Genomic DNA, 24,405 nt, shown 5'->3' on the forward strand with positions numbered 1-24,405 from the left:
TATTCCTTACATGCTTCTTCTTCACCTGCGCAATACCGTTGTCCTGGCCACTGCTTTTACCATACCTGGTCTACATTTCGTTGTTCTCCACGGCGGCTACGTCTGGATCCTTGAGTGGTCGGAGAAATTTCTTGCGTTCGCTTAGAGTATGGTCACTCTACGCCTCTTATTTTCCTGCTCGTCTGCATCGCTCAGAGAACCTCATTCCCACTCGGAAATATATATTTGGGTACCACCCCCATGGAATCATCTCACATGGCGCCTTTGCGGCATTCGCGACGGAGGCGCTGGGTTTCTCGAGGCTTTTCCCGGGAATCACTAACACTCTACTTACTCTCGACTCCAACTTCCGGATCCCATTTTATAGAGAATACGCTTTGGCCATGGGTCTGGCCAGCGTCTCTCGCGAGTCTTGCGAGAACATACTGACAAAAGGCGGCGCGGATGGCGAAGGAATGGGCCGTGCTATTACGATTGTAATTGGCGGCGCCCGCGAATCCCTTGACGCTTTGCCATCGTCATTGCGCCTTGTTCTAAAGCGGCGAAAGGGCTTCATAAAATTGGCCATTCGCACCGGTGCCGATTTGGTGCCAGTTTTAGCGTTTGGTGAAAATGACCTTTATGAGCAAGTCCGCTCGGACCAGCATCCTCTCATACACAAGCTTCAGATGCTGATTAAGCATACAATGGGGTTCACCATCCCGCTTTTTCATGCCCGTGGGGTCTTTAATTATGACGTGGGCCTGATGCCGTACCGCCGCTCACTCAACATCGTTGTGGGCCGCCCCATTCAGGTCAGACAAGAGCGTGATAGAAGCAGAATCGATGATGATTATATCAATTCCCTTCACGATCAGTACGTGTCGGAATTGAAAAGGCTCTGGGAACAGTGGAAGGATGTATATGCCAAAGACCGAGTTTCAGAGCTCGAAATTGTTGCATGATGTGCCAAATCTTCCAGCTCGGTGCAAGGACTCTGGTGATTATCGGGCCTCTCGACTTCGGAACAGAACTGAGGCGCAACATACAGGATGGTGGGGGAACAAATCTGTCTCTCCTCGCAATTCTACTGTAGCCTACATGTACCGCAGCTCGCATTCGCGGCTTGCAGCAATATATAGCTATGATAAATTTACATCTGCATATATTTGTATATGAGACAGTTTAGTCACACCCAGATTTTTCTCCCTCGAAGAGTGAGGTAGACGCCTTGGAGCAACAGAAGACGGAGTCATCGGCTAACAAAGGTACTGCTCTAACTATAGCCTCTTCATTATTAGTCCCAATACTCGTCAAATGCCCTTGCCCGGTTTGGAGGGCATCTATGTTGTGCCCAGTGGTACTGGTGGGATCGCCAAATGACAAATTTCATACTATATTTCAATTATCCAGCACCGGTTGCCCCCAAATTATACAATTACTGATTCAATCGTTATGAGCGCAAGAATGTTTGATGAGGTACAAGTGCAAGAGAAGCTATAGCCTGGGTATCTGTAAAGAAAAGCAAAGTGAGGCAAAGAAAACAAGGAATCAAGAAGTCGAAACAAAAAAAGATAGAGCAACATGAGATAAAGGGAAATATAAAATATAAGCGCAGAAAGCAAGCGCAGTATCCACAAAAGAGGTGGCTAATCTTATGTGGTAGAAAGAAGGTGAAGCAATACGTGCTCAGGGCGAAAGGCGCAGAAACATGATCAGTTGAGACGATCAAGATATCCTTTTTCAGCCCGAATTTGGATCCCCCGGGCCAAATTCTGGAATAGCAGGGCCCGAGTTCAGGCCCGGTACACCGGCTACAGAGCCAGATGCACGACGACTATCGGTAGCCACTTGTACACTTCCATGAGAGCCCTTGACGAGGTGGCCATTTTCGATTCGATCTTGGATCATTTCTTCGAGAATTCGGGAGACTTCATCCATGCTCTTTCGCCGACGGTCAGTTTCATCCCCCTTCGGCGACGGCACGAGGCTAGCGCTGCTAGGAAAGTCAATGTGATCGACCTTATGTTTGTCATCCAAGGGGTACGCATCGGTCGTAAGATGAGCAAGATCGCGATGGCGTGCAGCGGACCGGAGCGCAGCTAACATCCTGTCCTTATCGTCCAGCTGCTGACGGAGCTCGTTGATTTCCATGTCTTTCTCACGGAGCAAGGCCATCACATCTGGGCTTTCGAATGAAGAGCTTCCGGGTTTGACACCAACTGACATGCGAGAATGACTTGAGCGTCGAGCCTGTAGAAGACGTCTCTCTAAAGTGGAAATATATCGGTTTTTGTCGCCTAGGTCGGCCTGGAGGGCGGCAATTTGCCGTTGAGAGCTCGCCTTGCCGTCTGCAAATTCTCCCAGGCTGTCCTCCTCATCGTCATTACCAGCTGCCCCGCCGGACAAGGGAAGGTTCGGCGAGCCCTCGTTACTGTTCATAGAGAGAAACGAAATGGGCCGAGCGGAAGAATGTCCGAATGCTGCCAATGTGGACTGGCTAGCTGAGGAGCGTAATGATCGAGAGCCGGATTCCGTGATGGACATTCTAGAGAGTCGACCAAGGGCAGATAGGGACCCCGAAATGTTCACACCGGTTGACTTTGAACAGAGAATCAGCCGATTGAGATGCTCTATTCGTTCTTTCAGGGCTGTCCGAGCCAATTGCATCTCGAGCATTTGTTCTTCGTGGCGTGTTTGTGCTTCCTTTTCCAGCTGCTGCTCCTCCAGTTTCAGCTCTTTTTCGGCCTGAGCTCTCGTCTGACTTTCCAGCTGACCACGGAGGGCTTGGATCTCCACACGATAACGCTCCAGGAGAACCCGACTACCCGCATCGCCACCACCACTACCAAAAGCCTCCTCCGCTCTTCTAGCATGACTGACAATGCTATTCTTTGCTCGTGCGGCGAACTTGAGAGTATTGAGGGTTTCGGCCACTTGCAGATTGGCTGCACCCCCGAGTTGAATTGTACACAGAATGCTCACGAGAGAATTGCCCGATAATGCAGGTTGAAGCAACCTCGTGAGTTTGCTATCTCGATACGGCAGATGCCTACCCTCACGGTCAGCGGTACTGGCGGGCTTATCCTTGTCATCGGAAAGACGCGATATAATGGTGCCTAGAGTGAGCAGGCTTTTATTGATATGGGCACCTTCTGTGCGCCGTTCCTTGTCCTCGGCAGCACGCTCAGATCCAGCCAAGTCAATTAAACTGAGTGTTGAGACTCGAACACCACCTGGGGCCATACCAGATCGCCGGTCCTGAGAGGTGCTAGCGGGGGCCCGTTCTCTGCTTTCCACAACTATTTGAACGACCGCATGACTTCGTGAGCTGCGAGCATTAAATTGAGTACTGCCGGTACGTCTTGCATGGTCACCTCTTGCAATCACGCGAAGAAGCTGCGTGGGACTCTGAACAATTTCCTCTTTCAGAGGAGTGGCATACACACCCCGTTTGCTATCTTCGCGCAGTTTGATCTCCTCTTGTTGAGGACCAGCAGCACCGTTTGGACCGGACGCGGAAAGTAGGTCGTGGATCTTCTCGTTGTAGATTTCCAGATAGCTGACACGAAGCAAGAACTCTCGATGTGGGGTTTCCCTGATAAAGGAAAAAATGTCCGTTATGGCTAGTGGTATCACTCCTGGCGAGGTGGCAATGCCTTGCATTGAGAAGGTCTTTCCTGTCCCAGTCATGCCGTAGGCAAAGACAGTACCATGGTAACCTTCCATTACCCTTCGCACAAGGCGCTTTGCCGCAGCGTCATAGACCTTGGCATTATGTTCGTGGCTGGTAAAGACGTTATCTGTCAGAAAGTAAGGACAAGTTAGTTTAACCTCTTGTGAGCAGTCATGCATGCGCCCAGTGAATAGAAGCCCTACCATAAAAGTAATCTCCCCCTTCTTTCCCTTGAAAAGATATAAGGCTTCGTCGTGCGTCCAGTGTCCAATCCCCGCTCGTTTTTGAGGGATCATTTCCGTTGACATCTGGACGTACACGAACGCTCACGATGACGTTACCCTTGGCCTCCTTTGGCTTTGAATCCGACCTGGATATGCCGGCCGCGTCATCTCCATCTTCGAAAGTGGTTGCACTCGTGGAATATGATCCTTGGGCGGAGGAGCTTCTGCTTTGCGAGGGAGAGGCTTCTGGATCTCGAATCTCTGCACTCAGAATGGCTTTGCCATCTGCGCCTCCGTTCAGTAGGGAAGGAGTCTTCGAGCTTCGGTAGCTGCTTGTTGTCCCGACGCTTAACCTGGATCCTCTCTTCACTTTTACGCTCCCGGACGAATGTAGGCTCTGATTCCCCGATATTGACGATGCGGTTGATGGACGGCTGGTAGCCCTTGGTGGCTGTGGGAAAGCTGCAATGCTGATAGTTCGACGCAGGGACTTTTCAGGACTGCTGGGCGCGCGCATTCCAGAAACCGACCTGGGCGCGCTGGCATTCGAAGCTGAGTGGCTCAGAGGAGACTTGTTGCCCAACGAGGGTTTCGGACTTGAGGGCGTGCGCGCTTTGGCAGATAATTGGAACTGTGTCCTTGATGCGTCCGAGGTGATCGGGAAGCTTCTTCGTGACTTCGGGGCGGAAATTGAAGATGGGCATTCAGTCGTAGGGGTTCCGGTTGTCTTCGATGGCTGAGGTATTGTGGACATGATGAAGATATTCCCTCGGCGACCAGCGTTTCGAGCTCGTAAGGTGTTTGGAATCAAGTAGTCTCAGTTCGTTTCTTTGTCGGCCGCAGGCAAACTCATGGGAAGGTGTAAATGGTGGCCTGTCAAAGCCCCCGGCTAAGAAATCACGCTATTCTGAAGTTAGATAGAGCTCCCAAACACCATGCTAAAACCCGAAAACAATTATAGTATGACAAAGTAGAGATTGGATGGAGTCGGGCCCAAATTTAACATTCGGCATTGGGCGCGAATAGGTATGACGGAACGAAATTCAGTCCGGGGGAATTCTCCATTGGCTTGAAGAGCAAGAACCCCCAAAGTTGAAGGGGAAAAGGAAAATCCGGGGAGGGGGCTCCATCTGGATGCTTACTGGATTATTTATGATTGCACCTTCTATCCAAGAAAAGAAGACCAAAAGGCTCTGCAAGCGCTTGCAGGAGAGCGAACGTGCCCTTTAGTCTTTGTCGTTGTTAGGAGGAACCTCCTATGCCGCGGTTTCGAGACAATGGTCGTTTATGCCTCCCAGCCGGTAGTCTGAATAGGGCGAAGTGCCCCTGAAGAAAGAGGGATTGAGTCTGATTTTGGTAGTATGTTTGGGGGGTGGCAAAAGTGACTGGTGAAAAGAAGAGCAAACGTGACGGACAAAATGTGATCGCAAAGCGCGAGTATTACACCGAAACCTTCTAGACAAAGGCAGCCACGAGGTGTTGACTTTTAAGAGGGCGATGAGAGATGAGGGAAGGGGGGAGGGGGAGAGGGCTCTTTAGTTCTAGTCGCGTCTTGAAGGAGCGGGACGGACAGGCGTGGTGGTAGTTCAACCCCCTGTTGTAGGGGAACCACTGGTTGATGCCCTTGCGGAGAAGAGGATTGTGCAACACTCAGTCCCTAGTAAACGAAATGCATTATTACCCCTCAAGGGTTGAAGTGACCTATTGACTCGGAAATTAATCAATCAGGCGTGTGATAGTTAATTAACCGTGACAAGCATCAATAGGTTGTTTGTTTATCTGGCGTGGGACTTGGGAGGCCTTAATTGAAATTACGGACGGAGGATACCACGGTAACTCCGGGGGGCGGTACCCTAGTACACCGTAGGTACCTCCCTGTTACCCAAGGTACAGTACCTAACTACCTAGGTAGGTACTGTACATAACCTGTACCTCTAGGGGGTATTCCTGCGTCGGCAGGGAGACCCGAGGTACCACCACCACCTGCTAAGGGAGCGGAAGGGACGGCATGGGCCTTGACTGCCTTTTCCTTGACTGCCGGAACTTGGGAAATCCAGGTAGGCCCAGTGATCACCATCCACCGTGTACGGCTTGGCTTTCCCCCTATCCACCCCAGTACCAACCTAATACCTGCCGAACTACTAGTGGAGAATGCTAAATCCTACTTAGTCTGGTAGTTGCCACTTGCCAACCAGGGCCTACTCCGCAAAGAACGCATTGTCTCTATTTTTTTTTTATTCTTTTAGGCGCATCAAAGAAGACTTGTACGGCGGCCGCATCGAAAGTGAGGGCCACAATTCCAGGAAACCGAGGTGAAAATCTCAGATCGTACTACAGAAGGTTCGGACGGAAACGTGAAGGCTTTGCTTGCTACTGCTTCATGGTGCTAAAATCCAATTGCCGGGCGGCATTTTTAAATGGGGTTTCGTCAACCTCCCCAACTTTTCTGGTGAGATCATTGCCCATTTTCTTCGCGCCGCCAGGCTTGTTTGGAAGGTTCTCCTTCTCCGTCGGCTTCGGCTCGGTGACCCACCAACTGTGCTGTAAGATTTGACATGCTGTACTCCGCTTCCGGGGATCGAGCGTGCACATAGACATGAGTAGATCGGCACCCACAGACCCGGCTGTCGGGAACTGCCGTAGGAAGAAATCCCGGCCTTGTACCGGCGTGATGTTCGTTGATTCTTGGGGGAAATAGGTGGGCAATCGGGAGACCCCTGGCCAGTTGTCCTCGGTTGGCGTGCCAAATGCATCGCATATCTTGCTGATTTGATCCAGGTCCGAGTTTCCAGCAACGAAGGGAACCCGCAGAAGAAGCTCCGCAAACACCATTCCCATGGACCAAATATCTACAGCACCTGAGTACTGCCGTGCTCCGTAGAGTAGCTCCGGTGGCCGATACCAGCGAGTGATTACTTGGTGAGTCATGTTCAGGTAGGGGTCGGCGAACGATCTCGCAAGACCGAAATCCGCCAGTTTCACCTCTCCATCAGACGCGATGAGAAGGTTGTTGGGCTTGATGTCACGATGCAGCACAAAGTTCTCGTGACAGAACCAGACCCCTCGCGCAAGCATTCCCATCCAGGCCTTGATATCGGCTGCGCCGTACTGTACATTCACATCCTTGATGAGCATTTCCAGATCGCCACGAGGCAAGTACTCCAGAACCAGGTTCAGGTTTTGATCTTTCGATGAGAATACGTCGTGCAGCGCGATAATGTTGGGATGGGACAATTCCTGGAGGTACTTGACTTCGCGAATCGCATCCATTGAGAGACCATCCTTGTATTCAGTATTGACTTTGATCTTTTTGATTGCCACCAACGATGACAAGTCGGTTCGAAGGTGGCCAAGATATACTATGGCGTAGGTACCCTCGCCGAGTTTCTTGTCTGCAGAAGTAACATATTAGCTATAGACATAACAAGGTATCTTTCCTGCGGGCCACAGATCGAAGAGGGTAGGAAGCACGGATAAAGAAGAGGATGTTTGCACCTTTGATGTATCTATTTCTGATATCATCGTTCAGTTGCTCTGTAAGTTCACGGTCGGTAGACTGGGCAAACTGGGGTGTCTCATTTTCCTGCCCACTAGGAGAGTCCTCGGCGGCGACACTCCTCAACCTCACTGCAGTGTTGGATGATATGGTAACAGAAGGTGAGCGGGACACCAGCGGTGACACTGCCATTTTTATGAGCAGGCTATGGATTTGTTGTGGCTGTAGGCTAGACTGCCACGTTGGTGCATGGAGGTGCGGTAAAGTAGGTACTAGGTAACTTGATCAGTATGGCATTATTCTGCGAGTGAAAAGAAGCCAGATGAAATCGAACGATCTCAGTCTGGTCTTCTTTTTCTTTCCTTCTTCCAACTCCTTTTGTATTGTTAGTTAGAAAAGATACCAAGATCTTTCTTTCTTTCAATATTTCCTTCCGCCCAAGCAAGATAGAGCTCTGCAGCTTGAGCACTCCGGAGACCCGCGGCGTTCGGACCTTCATTGTTCCTCTGGCACACCGAAATTTCTCCCGGCCGCCCCATGCATGAAACCGATTGATTAGTGGCAGCACTTTGATACTTGCCAGTCCCTTTCAAGCTACCCATTCGAAGCAAACCATCGCCCGTCGAGCCGAATCGAGCAATTGATTTCCAGATTTTCACAACCTTGCCCACAACGAAAGATTCTGAACGGGTGTAACGAGGCTTTGCGACGACCTCAGACGCGACGTGTTCAACCATGACAATGCGCAGCGCGTCTCTTCTATCATCTCGAATAATCAGACCTTTCGCAATCGGAAAGCAGTGTGTTCGATGTTTTCACAATAATACGCCGACTCCTTCTATACCTTCCCCGACCCCGTTTGTTCCCGATGTCCAAACCTTTCTCAAATTGATTGGCCGCGGCATGGTCAAGCACGCAAGCAAATTCCCTTCCTGGGACAAATTGTTTGCGCTCTCGTCGACGGAACTTCGTGATTTGGGCATTGAGCCAGCGCGCCAGAGGCGATACCTATTGCGCAAGAGAGAAAAATTCAGGCAGGGCATTCACGGGCCCGGTGGGGATTTGGACCACGTTGTGGATGGAGTTGCGCAGCTGAGGGTGGTTGAAGTCCCCTTGGATCCCAATGCTCTTGCCAAAGACGCTTCGTCCGCAAAGCTCTCGGCTTCTTCGGCTACCTTGTCCCCCGGCATGAGAAAAGCCATCGTTAATCTTCCTCCGGATGCTACCGAATACACCCACGACTCGTCGAATCCGCTCAAGAAGTTTGCGTACATGAAGATTCACCGCGGCTCTATGGTTCGTGGGCCGTTCTTACAACCGATCAAGGGCGCAAATGGACAAGCATGTATCATCCGAGCCGAGGAGGGTATGTGGGAAGACAAACTGGGACAGAAGGTGGACGGTGGAGAGAGGAGACGTGCTGAAGTCAGGGCTAAGCAGAGAAGCGAGGAAAGGAGGAAAGCAAAAGCCTGAAGACTGTTTTCCTGAATTGGAAATCTTGCAAATTGTATATTAATTCTTGCCATCGATGTACTGTACTTGAGTCGGATCTAAGCGCATACCATGTTTAAACTCTCCTTGCTAGCATGCTATTTTACAAAGCAGTTTGAAGCCATGCCAGTTGCTAAGGTACAGGTGGGATAGTATGCATTGTGTGAATGCCTTTAAACCAGTCTGTTGGGGGGAATTATGGCTCATTGTTTGACTGGTCCTTCGACAACCCACGAAAACGACTCACGAACACGGTCGTCAATGACAATGCCTAATTCTCCAACTCCTGCAGCATATAAGACTAGTGGTTTGGGATTCTTCCAAAACATGATATAATTTCTTGAACAATATCTATTGAATGGAGACGATTCAAATTACTATTAATGTATTAGCGATGATGAGATGGGTAGGGTAGAAGGACCATGGATTTATGTACACATGCAGTATCGCCGAATATGTACTGTTCTAGTTTTTCTCCTTTTCTTCCATTATCGGCCCTTTATTGCCATCTCCCCTAGCCCCAGTATTATCGTCTTTATGTGCGCTCTATAGAATATTAGAAACATTGATGTATCGATGCAAATCTTCAGAAACTAGACGGAGAACGGCGAAAAGAACGGCAAGCCTGATTTAGGATTTGGTAGATTCACGTTTTTCAAACTGCACGAAGGATTTGCCCAGAGGTTTCGAAAACAGGGACTGCGCTGGGTTAGCTAGGCCGGTTTTTAAGGCGGAGTTCTATCCAAGACTTACCGAATAGTCCGTGTCCGGAATTGTTTCGACTCCGGGCAGGTTGCGAAACTTGAATAGTCGTACCAAAGCCGCAGTTATCGCTCCCAGCTGAATATAGGCGAATTGTTCACCAATGCATCGATGTCTACCAGCGCCGAATGGGAGATAAGGACTATTGGTGCCTTTGTTGACCAGACCATACCCGTAATCAATCTTTTCCTCCTCGTCAGGGTTGGAAACGGCGACTTCATCCCAACGATGAGGATTCCAGTCCAAAGGATTGGAGAAGTGCTCCTCTGACCGAGCCGTGACGCCAGGCGAAGAAAGAACATTGTGCGTAGTTGGGATGACATAGGGCGTGCCTTCAACAGGCATCGGGTTCTTAACAGCTCGGATGATAGAGTGAATTGGGGCATGAATGCGCAAGGTCTCCTTGATAACCTTGGCATGGAGATCCAATTTCTGCAGGCCTTCATAAGTGAGTGCGGGTAGATCGGACCCAAGTACACGAAGCTGTTCTTGGTAGAGCTCTTCCATTATATCAGGACATGAAGCGAGACGCAAAACAATCCATGCAGCGGTGGATGAAGAGGAGTGCTGGCCAGCCATAAGCAGAGCAATCATCATATGCGCAATTTCTTCGTCAGGGACTGGAGTGCCATTCTTGTACACACAAGACATGAGGTTCCAAACCATATCTAGGGAGTCTCCCTTGTTTCCAGCCTCCCGGCGCTGCTTGATAATTTCCATGTAAGTTTCGGTCATCTTTTTCTGAGCTGCGTCGCGCTTCCGGTTATGGGGAAGGGGAGCCCAGGGCAACATGAAATTTATGGGGGCAAAACCCATGTCGAGATTATGATACAATTCGGCGAACGTGGAATCGAACCGGCTTCGAACCTCTTGTCCTTGTAAAGAACGCGAAGCAGTATAGATAGTGATTTCAGCAATTGTTTTGGAAACGTCAAAGACACCGCTAGAGCCCTGGAAAGCGGGGAAATTTTGTACGAAGTCTTCCACCTCGTCGGTAATCAGACGGACATATGAGCGAAGTGCGTCGGATGTAAGGCCAAATTTGACGAACTATGCGCAGTAACAGATGTTACTATTGATTCAGAGAACAAGGGACAACGGGGAGGTAACGGCTTACTTTTTTCTGTTCCATGAGTTTGGCATTGGGACAATCATATACCACATGGCGGCCGAACACAGGTGTCGTAAGTGGCGAATAAACTTCCTCGGCGCAGACATCTTTGAGTTTGCCGTTAAGAATGAAGTCGTTTCCCTTGGTACCCAGATACACTGTCGTCTTCTTGCCAAGAAGAATGAACGTGAAGATATCGCCGTACTGCAAGGTAAAAAATGTGAGCGAGGGGGACAAAGAGGGTTTCATGACACTCAGGGCTTCTTCATACCTTAGCGCGACATTCAAAAAAGAATTTGTACGGATCCATGCCATAGCTTATCGTGCTACCTATGAAAGGGAACCAGTGAAAAACAACGGGGGGCTCTTTTGAGTTCCTGAATAGGAGCTGTCGCAAGACATTGAGAACAACAGATGCGGCGAGCAAGATTATCAATCCTGCGCCACTGAGGGTTCCAATGGACAGACTTGAGCAACGCTCATGAAGGTTGTCTAGAATAACGGCCAGGAAGCCCATGATTCAATAGCGGAGAGGAAGATTTCAACTAAAAGGTAACATGAAAAATTGGAGGAGTGTCTCGTTGTGAGGCACTCTCCTCGAAGTCCGAAGGGTTCGCAAAGTCAATGGCGTTGGTATAAAATTTCCCAGGGTGATAAGGAGACGCGGTGAATACGAACTGTTAGGTGGGAAAAAAGTCCGACCCGCCCGCGTGTGGACCTGGTTCCATGGGCCTGGAGGTCGGCGCTAATGATTAGCACTAACAGTAGTCTATGCGCATACAATCGTACATACTCCGGAGTACTCTACGGAGTACGGTGTATTTACTTCGTTTACTCTGTACTATGGACAGACCCGAATATATTCGTACGACAGTCGGTACAATCAAGGGGAGGAATAATATTATATTACCTATGGGTATCAACAGGCCGAATGCATAACCGGTGAATGCAACGAGTACTTGATTTACCAGGTGCCTGCAAAGCTCGCCAATGAAACCAGGAAAACAAAATTGGGGGTGTTGGATATTTGATAAAGGGGAGGACGCCAGGGCGACCAAGAAGGAAAAACCAATGGAAAAAGTAAGAAAAAGCAAAGCGCTACCCTTTTCTGGTAATCATACAAATGCATCCGAGAAGAAACGTCCAAGAGAGCCTTTTAGTGGTAACGACTTGTCGGATCCTCCTCGAATAACGCTGGATCTCCACGCTCTCCGAGATTTGCAAAATCCTTGGGAGCACTGTTCTGATTAGGCGAAGCTTCATGGTCACCAGCGGCCTTCGCAGGGCGATTATGTACGCGTTTTTCGACGCTGTTCTTGTGAAAGACCTTCACGGGTGCACCGGGCCCTTCTTTGCGCTCGCTAAAATCAACATCATTGATGCTGCTGAGCAAAGTTCGCTCGCGCGCCATCTTCCTTTTCGAGAAGTCTAGCTTCCCCAGAGCTCCTGTTAGCCCATCTGTACTATCAGAAACACTCGGATAATTCCCAGTTAACCACGGATGTTCGAGACATTCGTCTATTGTTATCCTTTTTTCAACATCAACCGTGAGCATCCTGTCAATTAGATCCAAGGCTGGATCGCCCACAGAGTCCCAGTACGGGGAAGGATAGTCAAATCGGCCCATCTTGATCTGTTGCGCCAAAGTGTATGGGTTTTCGGGGGTATGAAGCTCGTCGGAGAACGGAGGAAAACCGCAAAGGCATATGTAAAGAACGACGCCAAGGGACCAAATATCTACGGCTTTGGTGTATTTGCGACGACGCGTCTCTTGGAGAATCTCAGGCGCCACATCTACAGAGTTAGTATGCAACAATGGAGACAAGATTCATGAGCGACTTACAACTAGGGGTTCCGCACCTATGAAACCAGGATAATTCGTTAGTATGTTGCAGGGAACCTAGTCAGAAACGAGTGAGATTCATTACGTACAAAGTTGTTGTGAATGAATCTTCCCCAATTATCTTAGCAAGCCCAAAGTCGCCAAGTTTCACGGTTAACTTCTTGTCGGCAACTAGGATATTCTCGGGCTTAATGTCTCGATGAACGATCCCACGATCATGCTATGTAGCCTGTCCTTAGCTTCATTGTGTCCAAGTAAAGAACGAGAAGAATGCTGCTTACCAAGTATTTCAGTCCTTCAAACAGCTGGAGAAATATGTGTCGCGTCTCCTTTTCCGAGAACTTTTGTTTGCTGACTATGAGATTGAACAATTCACCTTCTGGGGCAAGCTCCAGAACAAGGTACACGCCATCACTTTCGTCAAAGGTATCCTTAAGACAAAGTAGATTAGGGTGGTTGACGCCCATTAAAAGGCCTATTTCTTGGTGCAAGGGGTCCGCCTGCGACTTTTGAGAGTCACCAGGGCGTTTTTCGAATAGCTTCACGGCATATCTAGTTCCGGTCGCCCGCTCTACGCAGAGATAGACGGTCGCAAAATGCCCTTTACCAAGCTGTTGGAGGATTCTGTATTGCTGACGGAAACCGTGGGTATCCCGTGTCCGAGGGTACCGAAACACAAAACGCGCTTCGTCTAAGATTGTGACCTCGTCGCCATCCTCGAGCTCACGATGCTTATTGCGCCCGACGATTGCGTCGTTGACGAATGTTCCATTGCTAGACAAATCTTCTATGATGGCGACGAAATCACCTTTCTTGTTTTCGGAAAATAGCAGAAAATGTCGGTTGGATATGGTAGGTTTGTTGATGACCAGATCTGGGTCTTGTCAGCTGCTTAATGGACTCACGTATACAGGCTTTTCGACCTACCGCACTCGGGATGACGGCCGACCAAGTAACCCCCCGGCGAATGCGTTTGTTTTGTGGGTTTCCCGCCTTGAGCCTGAGGCTTCCCCTCGGCTTTAGTTCCGGGCGTTACGTTTCTGCGTTCGCAGCCGTCCCGTTTTCTCAGGACGAGCGCGTCTTGAAACTTGTCATCGAGAGGTATAAGATAGCCCCAGACCCCTTCGGCAGCTTCATCCTCGACCTCGTCTGCAAACGCCCTGGGAGGGTACACGAATTGGGAAAGAGCTTGGGTATCGCCCGGGGGGGATGAGCATGACTGAGGCTGCTCTGAACGTGATGGGGTTTGTGGATGCACCTGGTTGGAGATATTCGGGGGAGTCGCTGTTACTTCTTTTCTGATGTCGGTTGCAGTTGAGTTCTGCTCGGTTAACGGGGTAGGTAGATAGGACTGATTGACCGGAGTTTTGGGGGATTGACTCTGAGACAATCTCTGTGACCGTCGCAGCTTTTTCAAATCCTGCGAATCTTCGTCGGTGCTGATCTTATCCAATCCATTGTTAGTGACTTGAAAGATTCTGAATTGTCATCACATACTCTGTTCCGCTTGAGAGAACTCTTCTCATTTCGAGGTGCCATTGCTTCTCATTGATTAATTCTCATGTCTTGTGATTGTTTGGAAAGCAGCCAGTCAAATTAACCCGACAGGAGTTGGCGAACAAAGTACAGGTGAGCAGAGAGAGTTGAAAACACCACTGGGTGGCCATCCGAGTAGGTTAATTCATCGTTGGGCGGCCGTACTAGGTGATTTATGGATTCCGAGGGTTGAAACTTGGAGGAAAAGGATAAACAAAGCGGAGATACTTACCTGCACCTGTACCTTGCCTAGTTAGCAATGTTAGTAAGGACGGATTGCACCTCCTAGATACGTACAGTACATGTATCCATGAGGTAATTGCAGCCAGATACTGTATTACATGGGTATCCGCGATATTTACTGTACATACTCCGTATCAGAATCTAGGTAGGTAGGTGCTTTATAGGCAATGACGTAATATTTCCTGGCTCATACCTTGTCCAAGTTGAATTTCTTCCACAACAGCAAGGTGACAGGAATCATCTTGAAAATTAATATCTACCTTGGTGTTAGGTGCCGTGCTGTCCACATATATACAGTGTATGAACAGTGCCAGCTCTGTACCTATATACTAGGTACCTATACCGATTCTATACATCCACGTATGTGCAGTGCATAAATACACGTACTATATTGTATTGATGTGCTTGTCGTACCTCGGGATTAGATTAAGTGGGCTTTCAACATCCAGGGGCTTGAACTCTCCGTGACTTACCCCGTTTATCATAGGAAAGCAAAACGAACGAACACACACCATATCGACGAAGACGATTCATATTGATGGATGAGTGAGTGCTCATAGACTCATATGCCGAATTATCCAGCAACCATTCCCTAATTGCCCGCAGTTTCTCCGCAGACGTAAGGTTCTCGGCCTTCGAGAAGCTTGCAACACTTGCTGTTCAAGCTCCAGCGAACGATGAGGGATCAGATATTGCCCGACTGTCTCGACATTATCAGCACCCAGAAAACTGTTCGAGTGGTTTAAATGGTACTTTGAGATCTCAAGCTCCGACATCCCGAGTGCCTATGGTCTGCCTTTCCAACCCCGATTCTGCGAAGTACGGGTGAACTAAGCTCAAGCGTGTAGGGCATTCGGGAATTCGATGTTCTTGTGGCGCTATGCAAAGCATCTTCTTCAGTCAACAAATTTGAACATGCATCCAGACTGGTTGTACAATTATCCCAATATCTTCCCGAATCACACAGCCAGCTCTTTCGCCCGTCGCCGTTTTTGCACAATGTGAAACCATCGCCTTGGGAGGCTCTTACCTTCAACATCACTTCCGCTCTTCTGAGGCTCGGCTCAGAGTATCCGGAACTACGTGAGAAAGTCGCTAGTGCTGTCAATGGATATTTGGACAACTGCGCAGAGGCAATCGATGTTGCAATGCCGTTGCTGAACTATGGTTCTGGGACAGAAAAGCATGGGGCGGTTCACGAGTCTGTCGGTGTTCTTTCAATCGCTGTCTCCCTTGTTGGCTTCTTAGAAGCTTCGGCTATGTTTACTCCGTTCTGGACTGCCACGAAACAGTTGCAGTTACTCCAGCAACTGCGAACAATCCTGTCCGAAGGGTTCATGATTGCCGTCGAGACTGCCTCTTCCACAATGCGTAATGCAGGAACATCTGATCATGGGCTTAGAGACTGGAGAAAGTACACTCGGCGATACTCTGCCGATGGGCGGCCCTTGGGAGCTATGCTGCTGCAGGCAGGTCTAATGCAATTCGTGAAAGCCTGCGCTACGTCTCTTGTTGGTGCGCAAAATTGTTCTGATGCCGAGCTTTTGGACGACTATATGAACGGAGTTGGTATTGCTCGAAGCCACGACGAGGCCGAGGTCAATCTTGTCGATTGCATAACCGAAGTCATCGCCGATCAAATTCAGCTTCTGGATGATGGATCCGATTATTTGCAACTCAGTTCACCATTGCAGCAAAAGCTCGCTTTTTTCGTCAAGGCATACGCCTTCATCGGCTATCTTCAGTGTGTTATTCTCAGTGGAAACACGACCAATAGCGAGGACTTTCAAGGTTGGCTAGAGGATGTACTAATGGACCCGAATCAGATGTCTTGCTCGGAACTGGCAACTGCTACTCTGAAAAGTATAGCGATCGTTGCCAAAATGTCTCTGAGTGGGGCCGCCTCTGGAAGCCGCTCACTTTTACGATACATTGTCGAAGGAGGTGTGCCCAGTCGATCTTCTAGCTGCGTTGCTGCGAAGTGTCTTGCTCAAATTCTTGGAATCCTCTCACAAGATGCGGTTATCACTACGCTCTACTCGCTGGGAAATGTATTGAGTCCCGGCTCAGGCAGTGAAAACATCTACAATGGCCAGTTGATGACAGAAGCTTCTGGGCATGGAAACACCGATTCACCTTCCTCGCACCAAAGAAATGGCAGTGTAGCTTCCTTTTCGTTCGACGGCGAGGAAGGCAAGGTGCCTTACAGAAGTGTTGTCCATGCTATTGTGACGATTGCGACCAACTGTTGTGATGAGAAAATTAGTGCCCTGGCCCAATCAATGTTGTTACAAAAGATCGGTAAAGTCAATGTCGCAGTTGATGCATGTATCATCAAAGAGACCGCTTCGTTGTCTTTGAGCACTGGGCAAGCCGAGTTTCAGCTTCTACTCAAGTTCTATGACCGTGTCTATTGGGATGGCGTCATAAAGGGACATGGCAACATAACAAAGGCGGTGCAAAGCGCAATGGCGTATCTGTCTATCTCCTTGAAAAAGGATTCTCCACTCTATAGAGTATATCTGGTGCACCTACTCGAAAGTATCGTTAACAAGGGTGATGCTACGGATTCTGAAAACGAGCGGCAGAAGGACATCGTTCTAGCACCCGACGATATTATCCCGTTGCTAAAACCATTGGCACTACTTGTATCTTCCGAACAGGCTGGTGGGAACGGCAAAGCGATCGTGGATTATGATCAGGCTGTCGCTAGCTTGTTTCGTGATGCCTGGTTCAACCTTGCTATTCATGGAATATCTCTTAGTTCAACTGTCGCTCAAAAGCATCACAAGGTGTTGGGCTTACTTGCAGTTAACTCTCCCCCCCTTGTCTCGGAAGATCGCATGGAGATGTTGGAAAGCGATGTTGAACTTAATACAATCCTCAGAAGGGGAATGGGTCCGCAACGTCACCTGGAGCAAAAGAGGATGTTGATTTCAGAACTTCCCAGTCGCGAATCAGACATAAAACGCCTGAATTACCCAAAGTCCGTTTTTCTGAATGCAGTCTTGCTGATTGAATGTCTTCGTGCTTCGTCTGGGCACTGCACCAAAATCCTCGACTACTTTCGCGATCCGGCCCTAGCCACTGTTGAAATGGCTAGTTGCGTGGGTGACATTGCAGAAAAGATCGTCTCTGACTATCTCGCCTTGACCCTTTCTGGTAAACACACGAACTTCTCTGTTCCATTCTTGTCAAAAGAATTGGCCGGATTTTTTGTGGCATGTTGCCATCGCATAGAAAGAGTGCAACATGTTGCCGTTGTCTGCGCCAACAGAATAATAAAAGAATGCCCGTCAGCATTGTGTGCAAAACATTCGCTTTTTGCTTTACTTGAACTTTTGACCGTGATGTGGAACTCCTGCCTTGAGGAGGACATGGACGAGTTTGAATGGAAACCTTCGTTTACCTCGCCCATGGGAATTGTCAGTGTTGATCTACCTGACAATTATGTTTTCCGAAGGAAGACTTTGGATACTTTCCTTGAGCGAGCCACAGCATGGGTAACAGCAGTCATCAATGTGGCATCATTAGACATAAAAGGCTTACTCCAGGTAAGTCGCTCGCTGATCACTCAACAACTCGTGCCTAACTAGCAGTTAGACGTATTTGTCCATGCCTGATGATGGGATTGGCTTTGATCAAATATCGATGGGCCGTTCCTTTGCGCTTAACATGGGCTCGCTTATTCCTAAAAGTGACCAACGACTTGGTAAGGCTTCGGCGTTCACTTTTTCATGGAGAAATCGTGCCTGACAGTTTAATGCGTGTTTAGGGTCTTTGGAAACTCACGGTGTAGGCGTAACTAATGTTGCCTCCGACTTCATAAGTCAGTACTCTACACGTCAGAAATATAAGTTTCCAGGTGCGCGGCTGACACCTGGGAACAACGGTTCGTATATCTTGGTTGCTTGATGCTCAGCGAGCTAATTTATACACATGAAGGTCTCAATGTCTCTACGGGTTCAGTCACTTTGTCGGGGTCAAGCAGTGAAGTGGAAAACAAGCTATTTGAACTTCATCAAAAGGTCAGGCGGCACAATGACATACCTCTTACGGAAATCCGCGATACGCTACGAAGTGCAGCCGCTATTTTGTGTAGTAGCATTGACCCTCATCCCTCCATCTCCCATTTTCTGGTATCTTTGCCATTCGAAATCTTCTCTGAGGAATCGATCAATATGGGCATTTCTCTTTGGATGGGGGCCATCCATGAAAATCCCAGAGTGGAGCCAAAGGTGTTAGTGGAAATTCTAAATGCCTGGGAAAGGACAATTCAACGCAAAAGAGGACTCTTTGATCCATCCTTCGAGTATGTTCACACATAGCACGATTTGTCTTAGCAACCAATACTAACGAGTGTCTGTGCTAGCTATGTGGATCCGATGTACGCAAAGATCGAACTTTTGCCAACTGACAAAGCCTTAATTCTCAGAAAACAGCAAGATGCCCAACGTCATTTGGCACCGCATTTGCGCATTCTTCAGTTTTTTGAGAGTCACTTCAATGCTATCCGTTTGGGCAATGTGCAAAATCAAAGACTGTTTCGTCGCCTTGTTGATCGAACAACCACTGGTCTCGCGCATACCAGTGGCCACCCTTTGGCCAGAGAGCTGCATTTCCGCATTGTTCTATTTGGGCTGAACGTCTTGGGGCATTCTGGCTCAGTCGGCACCCCCTGCTTGTGGAAGCTTAAAGATCAGATTCTCTCTGGCGCCCTGACTTGGTTTAAACACGCTCCTAGGTACGTTGTCCCCACTTAGATACCTAGGATGGCTTTCTAACTGTAATCTTGCAGATGGTCCTTTGGCGGTAACCGACTACAAATCAAGACCGAAGACAAGATACTCATCGACGTGATATCTGCCTTAGGGAAGACGGCCAGCATTTCATTTGACACACACGGACCGTATAAGTCCTTGCAGGCAAAGCAACAACTTCTCAATGTTCTTTTGGAGAACGAGAGATCTCGACTCAAGGTTTGGTTGTATCCGTTGGATCCGGACCGCAAACATTATATGTCTCAGTCGCCTACCAATCGGAATCATACTGAGGTTTGTCGCCACTTCTTGACATGAAAGGCAAATCTAATCTGTTCTCAGGAGGCTACGTCTTTGTTGCGACTTGCTTGGGCTGAGAGTTCTGGCTTAGCTATTCAGCTCGCTACCCGTTTCCCGTCTGCGAAGCTGAAAAGTGACATTCGTTGGCTACTGCTTAACTTTCCCGAAAAGGTCATCGATGAACCTAGCGGCCTTGAGATCATGTTCGGCGACTCGCTGCCCGCAGATGTGTCTTTCCAATTGAAGGTTTGAACCCCTGCTCCTGGATCAATTTTAGGTCCAGATTATGGCTGATATGTGCAGTATTTGTTGTACTGGGCGCCTGTCAACCCCACCGAAGCCCTGACTTATTTCCTTCCCGCGTATGGCAATCACCCCTTCATTTTACAGTACGCGATGAAGGCCCTTGAAAGCCATCCCATCGATGTCCGCTTCTACTTTGTTCCGCAGTTGGTACAGGCTCTTAGATATGATGCACTGGGCTATGTGGAGCGCTACATCTTGGAGACAGCCAAACTGTCTCAGTTATTTGCGCACCAGGTGATATGGAACATGAAGGCAAACTCCTATAAGGACGAGGATTCTCAAGTGGTGAGTGTCTATGACAATCCGAACCCTATGGCTTGCTCACTAAAATTGAATCCGTAGCCGGATCCGCTCAAGCCGACCCTGGACAAATTCATGGATGACCTGGTAGCGAGCTTTACTAGCGAGGAGCGAAGCTTTTACGAACGCGAATTTTCCTTTTTCAACGATATCACAGGTATATCTGGGAAACTTCGGCCGTATATTAAAAAGAGCAAGCCGGAGAAAAAAGAGAAGATTGAAGAAGAACTCCGTAAGATTAAGGTGGAGGTTGGCGTTTACCTCCCAAGCAATCCAGATGGAGTTGTTGTTGGGATCGATCGCAAATCCGGAAAGCCTCTGCAGAGCCATGCGAAAGCGCCATACATGGCGACATTCCGAATCCAAAAGACGAAGACAGTCTTTGGGCCAGCGAGGGTCTCTGAGGCCCCAGCAGCTCATGCTCCTGATCATGACTCCGAGCCTGTATCTTCGGGCGCTGTTACCCATGACCAGAAACAGGAGACATATGAGGTTTGGCAGTCGGCCATCTTCAAAGTCGGCGATGACTGCCGTCAGGACATGCTGGCCCTACAAATGATTGCCGCATTCCGCAGCATCTTTGCCAGCGTTGGGCTGGATGTTTGGGTGTTCCCTTACCGAGTCACCTCGACCGCCCCTGGTTGTGGTGTGATCGACGTCCTCCCCAATTCTATCTCCCGGGACATGCTAGGCAGGGAGGCAGTGAATGGCCTCTACGACTATTTCGTGTCTAAGTATGGAGGAGAGGATTCGATACGTTTCCAGGAAGCACGTACCAACTTTGTCAAGAGCATGGCGGCTTACTCCGTCATCTCTTATCTCCTGCAATTCAAGGACCGTCATAACGGAAACATCATGGTCGACGATGCGGGCCATATTATACACATCGATTTCGGGTTTTGCTTTGACATTGCCCCTGGAGGTGTACGCTTCGAACGCGCGCCTTTCAAGCTCACTTCCGAGATGGTGGCCGTTATGAGCGGGTTTGGTCAGAACGGTGGTGGATCTCATAACCCGACGATGACGCAGCCTTACCGGTGGTTTGAGTCGCTAGTGGTGAAGGCGTTCCTCGCATCGCGCCCCTACAGCTCAAGGTTGTCCCACATCGTTTCTCTGATGCTCGACAGTGGCCTCCCATGCTTCAAACCCGAATCCCTGAAGAATTTCCGTGACCGTTTTGTTCTCGACCGGAGTGAAAGAGAAGCGGCCGAATACATGCGAGAGCTTGTCCGCAAATCTTACATGAGTGTTTCTACCAAGGGATACGATCAGTTCCAGCTGCTCACCAATGGTATACCGTACTAGAGGGAAAGGAAGAGGATGAGTTCTCTCTATTTGTTTATCTCGTTCTACCTTTCTTGTTCTCATTCATTTCGTCTCGCCCTAGCTCATTAGCTCGCAAGTCAGACAATCTTTACTGTATAGTTTCCTGTCCATGTAATCCCACCTGATATTACGACATCGAAAACGATGACGGCTTGCCATCCAACACAGTTCAAGCCTGATGGCTATTCCGCTTTCCCCCCTTTTAACTTAAACTGTAAATCGGGGTGATTGTAGCACGCCCCTTGAAACGAGCCATACCTCGATACCCAAAGTTGATACCTCGTGAACATGGCTCATCACCCGGTTCGAGGCGGGACCATTGCTCCTTGGCGATTAGTTCGAATGTGTATATCAGGGCTGCAGAGCTGCTTCATGATCTTCGCCTCGATTGAGGCCCTTCACTCTGGACATCCAACACTCCTTCCTTCGGGGCCGTGCTCGTCTGTATGTAGCTATCCACCTGGGGCCGTTTGGGGTTCCTAAGTGTGGGTATCTGTGACTGGGTTCTCTCTCTCACTCATCATGCGACCGTTCCGGATTCATTATGGCGTTTTCGGGTTGTCGACTGCATTCGCGCTGGAAGAGTCAGGAAAGAAACTGGAGGAGATGAGCACGATATAGGTGCTACTCGTGTTTCCATGACGGAGCAGCGGAGCAGCTCTTGAATGTCAAGTCCAGCGTTGGAAATATACAATTAATGTAGAACGAGTCTCATAGAAAACAAAGTTTAAAACTGAGTGCATATGAAAACTCTCAACTAAACTATTTCTGATGCAATTTGAGGCTACTAAGATAAATCCTTGCATAAAGTCATCAACCTGTCCCGGAAACGCATGGAATGACAAGAACAATATATTGGATCCGCTCATAAACATCAAAACCAACTCCTTCAAGTAACCCGACAGACGATTTTGGTGGCAGTAAAGCTCCCACCTACCTCGGTGGTGTTGTTTAATAGTTAGAGCACTATCAAAGTGTGAAAACCATGTACGACAGGAGTGAAAAAGATATAAAGAAAAAGAAAAAGAAAAAGCGAGGGGCAGAAAAACAGAAGAAAGTAAGAGGAGGAAGAGAAAGAAGATAAGAGAAAAGGCGTTACGGGAAAAAGAGAGAGATAGGAAGAGTTCTACCTAATCCATAAAATCCCCTCGAAGAATCTTCTCTTGGAAGAAATCAGGCTTGTTCTGCCGGGGTTGCTTGGGCAGCTCCCGAGCAGGCTGCTCCATCGAGGCAATCGAAGCCGCACGTTGGTGATGGGCAGACTGGCCTCCATAGCCCGAATTCTGGCTGGAAGGCCCAGTAGGAGAAATGGCACCAAATGAAGGTGCACGCTCGGCTCGGCTTCGAAGGGCTTCGGACCAGTTGAAGCCTTCGCCTAAGAGTCGCCCAGAGGAGTTAGACCTTTCGTTCGGAGAAGCAACTTGATCTATACTTGCAGCAATTGACCCGGTACCGCTGGTCGATGACGCAGTTTGACGTCGTCTCCCAGGAAAGACTCGCTCTGAAGGGGGGTATTTACCGTTGCCAATACTTCCTGCGCGGGCATCACGTAGAGCTTGTGCGCCAAAAGAGACTCGCCGGGCGAACGGTGAACTCGGAGTGGCACTGGGAGGGCCGTTTTCGCTATCCTCGGTGACCGCATCCTCGTAAGTCGCCGAGTTGGATCCCACGGAGCTGGATACACTGCCTTGTCGGAAGTTCCTGGGTCCCAACGAAGAAGTTTGAGTAGGAGAACCCGAGAGTCCTAGCGTAGTGATCGAGAGCCTCCGGCCTTGATTGGATTGCGCGTTGGCTACTGCGCTGGCCATGGGACCCGTCGATGAGCCGGAGCCGCTCCCGGGGTTTGCAGACTTTGAAAGATAATCGGTGAAGGAGGAGGCTAAGGAGGCCCGCCTCTGGCGTCCCGAAGGAGGCGGTACAGATATAGGCGAGGTCGAACGGTCGTTAGACATGATATCAGGAGAAAACGGAAAGAAGTCGATGTTCTCTAGATTGGGATGTTATGTGGAGGAAGTGAACAAAAGAAGAAGATAATGATGATGAAAGGGTTCAAAGAGGCGGGGCCGAGTTGGACTCCAGGAGTGAAGCACACCGTTGCTTCTCTCGAGTTTAGATCAAACGATGCGGAGGTCAGACGGGACAGAGCTCCTGAGCCGCAATCATACGATGGGCCCCATAACAATCAAAGGAAGATGGCGAGGAAGCTCCCAGATACTGGAAGGCGATTCAAAGAATTTATTCAAACGGCGTGGTAACTAAGGGAAAGGAAAAGAACAACGGAGAATTCAAGGAGGGGTAGGGGGCAAGAATGGTGGCTTCTCTGGCCTAGATGGAAGTACAAAAAAGAAGGATAATTTGGATCAAGGTAGGATTCAAAGGAAAGGCGGCAGAAGATATGAACAGATATGAACAGATATGCGAGGGGCGGCGGGGGGAGGCCTGGGAGGCGAATGACTGAGAGACGATAACAATAATGACGGAAGGAGGGCAGGAAGGAGGAAAGGAAGGAAGAATGGAGAGAGATATGGACAGGACGGGATGGAGGGGGGTGGAGCCAAGGGGAGGGAGATTGTCGAAGCAGAGTTAAGCGGGGAGGCAAAAAAGGAGGGAGATTGGACACAACGTAGGGAATCGATCAATCAAGCAATGGGAATGGATTGACTAAATGAGAGAGGTGATTGGATGAAACGGTCCCCCGTGCAGGTGAAGTCCTGGGAAGCTAGAAGAGCTTAAGACAGCCAAGGACTGCTGCTCCCTGGTCACCCCCGGGTCGTAGGTAGCTTCGATGGACGTCTCCGAGTTTGGTGGGGGGGTATGAATAAAATCGATCGAGATGCAGGCGAGCCTCCTACTGACAGTGAGTGACATGAAAGAATCAGAAGGAGGCCATTGTTTTGACGGGAGACGAAGCAGGAGAGGAAGAAGAGAAAGTGATGATGAAACGGTCCACCGATCGACGGGCGGTTTTACCCCACAAAATTCCCATCCGCTGACCGTGGGCCGCAACGGGTCTAGCCTCTCCGGGGTCGATGATTCATCATCTTCGCCTTCC

The 24,405-nt window shown here is 49.2% G+C and overlaps 9 protein-coding genes across 9 annotated transcripts; 3 read left to right on the forward strand and 6 right to left on the reverse strand.

The window, feature by feature from the left end:
• Positions 1 to 383: 383 nt before the first annotated feature.
• Positions 384 to 944, forward strand: DGA1 (diacylglycerol acyltransferase type 2A; the record flags this gene model as incomplete). Its single annotated transcript, XM_046091934.1, has 1 exon — positions 384 to 944. One exon carries the CDS (start codon positions 384 to 386, stop codon positions 942 to 944), a length of 561 nt encoding a protein of 186 aa, XP_045947911.1.
• A 778-nt stretch (positions 945 to 1,722) lies between these two features.
• On the reverse strand, positions 1,723 to 4,633 carry KIP2 (putative kinesin family protein (KipA); the record flags this gene model as incomplete). The annotated part of the gene is made up of 2 exons (XM_046091935.1): positions 1,723 to 3,782; positions 3,859 to 4,633. The coding sequence occupies 2 exons, from the start codon at positions 4,631 to 4,633 to the stop codon at positions 1,723 to 1,725; spliced, it is 2,835 nt and encodes a 944-aa protein (XP_045947912.1).
• A 1,616-nt stretch (positions 4,634 to 6,249) lies between these two features.
• Positions 6,250 to 7,567, reverse strand: kin28 (TFIIH complex serine/threonine-protein kinase subunit KIN28; the record flags this gene model as incomplete). Its single annotated transcript, XM_046091936.1, has 2 exons — positions 6,250 to 7,271; positions 7,375 to 7,567. The coding sequence occupies 2 exons, from the start codon at positions 7,565 to 7,567 to the stop codon at positions 6,250 to 6,252; spliced, it is 1,215 nt and encodes a 404-aa protein (XP_045947913.1).
• A 711-nt stretch (positions 7,568 to 8,278) lies between these two features.
• On the forward strand, positions 8,279 to 8,848 carry FYV4 (mitochondrial 37S ribosomal protein mS41; the record flags this gene model as incomplete). Its single annotated transcript, XM_046091937.1, has 1 exon — positions 8,279 to 8,848. The coding sequence occupies one exon, from the start codon at positions 8,279 to 8,281 to the stop codon at positions 8,846 to 8,848; it is 570 nt and encodes a 189-aa protein (XP_045947914.1).
• Positions 8,849 to 9,496: 648 nt separating this feature from the next.
• On the reverse strand, positions 9,497 to 11,256 carry CYP51B (cytochrome P450; the record flags this gene model as incomplete). The annotated part of the gene is made up of 4 exons (XM_046091938.1): positions 9,497 to 9,565; positions 9,620 to 10,678; positions 10,746 to 10,943; positions 11,011 to 11,256. 4 exons carry the CDS (start codon positions 11,254 to 11,256, stop codon positions 9,497 to 9,499), a joined length of 1,572 nt encoding a protein of 523 aa, XP_045947915.1.
• Positions 11,257 to 11,895: 639 nt separating this feature from the next.
• DUN1_1 (serine/threonine protein kinase) lies at positions 11,896 to 12,150 on the reverse strand (the record flags this gene model as incomplete). Its single annotated transcript, XM_046091939.1, has 1 exon — positions 11,896 to 12,150. One exon carries the CDS (start codon positions 12,148 to 12,150, stop codon positions 11,896 to 11,898), a length of 255 nt encoding a protein of 84 aa, XP_045947916.1.
• Positions 12,151 to 12,797: 647 nt separating this feature from the next.
• Positions 12,798 to 14,121, reverse strand: DUN1_2 (serine/threonine protein kinase; the record flags this gene model as incomplete). The annotated part of the gene is made up of 3 exons (XM_046091940.1): positions 12,798 to 13,456; positions 13,510 to 14,026; positions 14,080 to 14,121. 3 exons carry the CDS (start codon positions 14,119 to 14,121, stop codon positions 12,798 to 12,800), a joined length of 1,218 nt encoding a protein of 405 aa, XP_045947917.1.
• A 1,499-nt stretch (positions 14,122 to 15,620) lies between these two features.
• On the forward strand, positions 15,621 to 22,027 carry stt4 (1-phosphatidylinositol 4-kinase STT4; the record flags this gene model as incomplete). Its single annotated transcript, XM_046091941.1, has 9 exons — positions 15,621 to 17,915; positions 17,965 to 18,073; positions 18,137 to 18,253; positions 18,307 to 18,673; positions 18,734 to 19,105; positions 19,160 to 19,415; positions 19,464 to 19,667; positions 19,725 to 20,012; positions 20,070 to 22,027. The coding sequence occupies 9 exons, from the start codon at positions 15,621 to 15,623 to the stop codon at positions 21,330 to 21,332; spliced, it is 5,271 nt and encodes a 1,756-aa protein (XP_045947918.1). The 3' UTR covers positions 21,333 to 22,027.
• A 456-nt stretch (positions 22,028 to 22,483) lies between these two features.
• Positions 22,484 to 23,305, reverse strand: LDX57_010192 (uncharacterized protein; the record flags this gene model as incomplete). The annotated part of the gene is made up of 2 exons (XM_046091942.1): positions 22,484 to 22,728; positions 22,873 to 23,305. 2 exons carry the CDS (start codon positions 23,303 to 23,305, stop codon positions 22,484 to 22,486), a joined length of 678 nt encoding a protein of 225 aa, XP_045947919.1.
• Positions 23,306 to 24,405: the final 1,100 nt, after the last annotated feature.

This window comes from Aspergillus melleus, assembly GCF_016097325.1.
Source record: "Aspergillus melleus strain CBS 546.65 chromosome Unknown contig6, whole genome shotgun sequence".
NCBI lineage: Eukaryota > Fungi > Ascomycota > Eurotiomycetes > Eurotiales > Aspergillaceae > Aspergillus > Aspergillus melleus.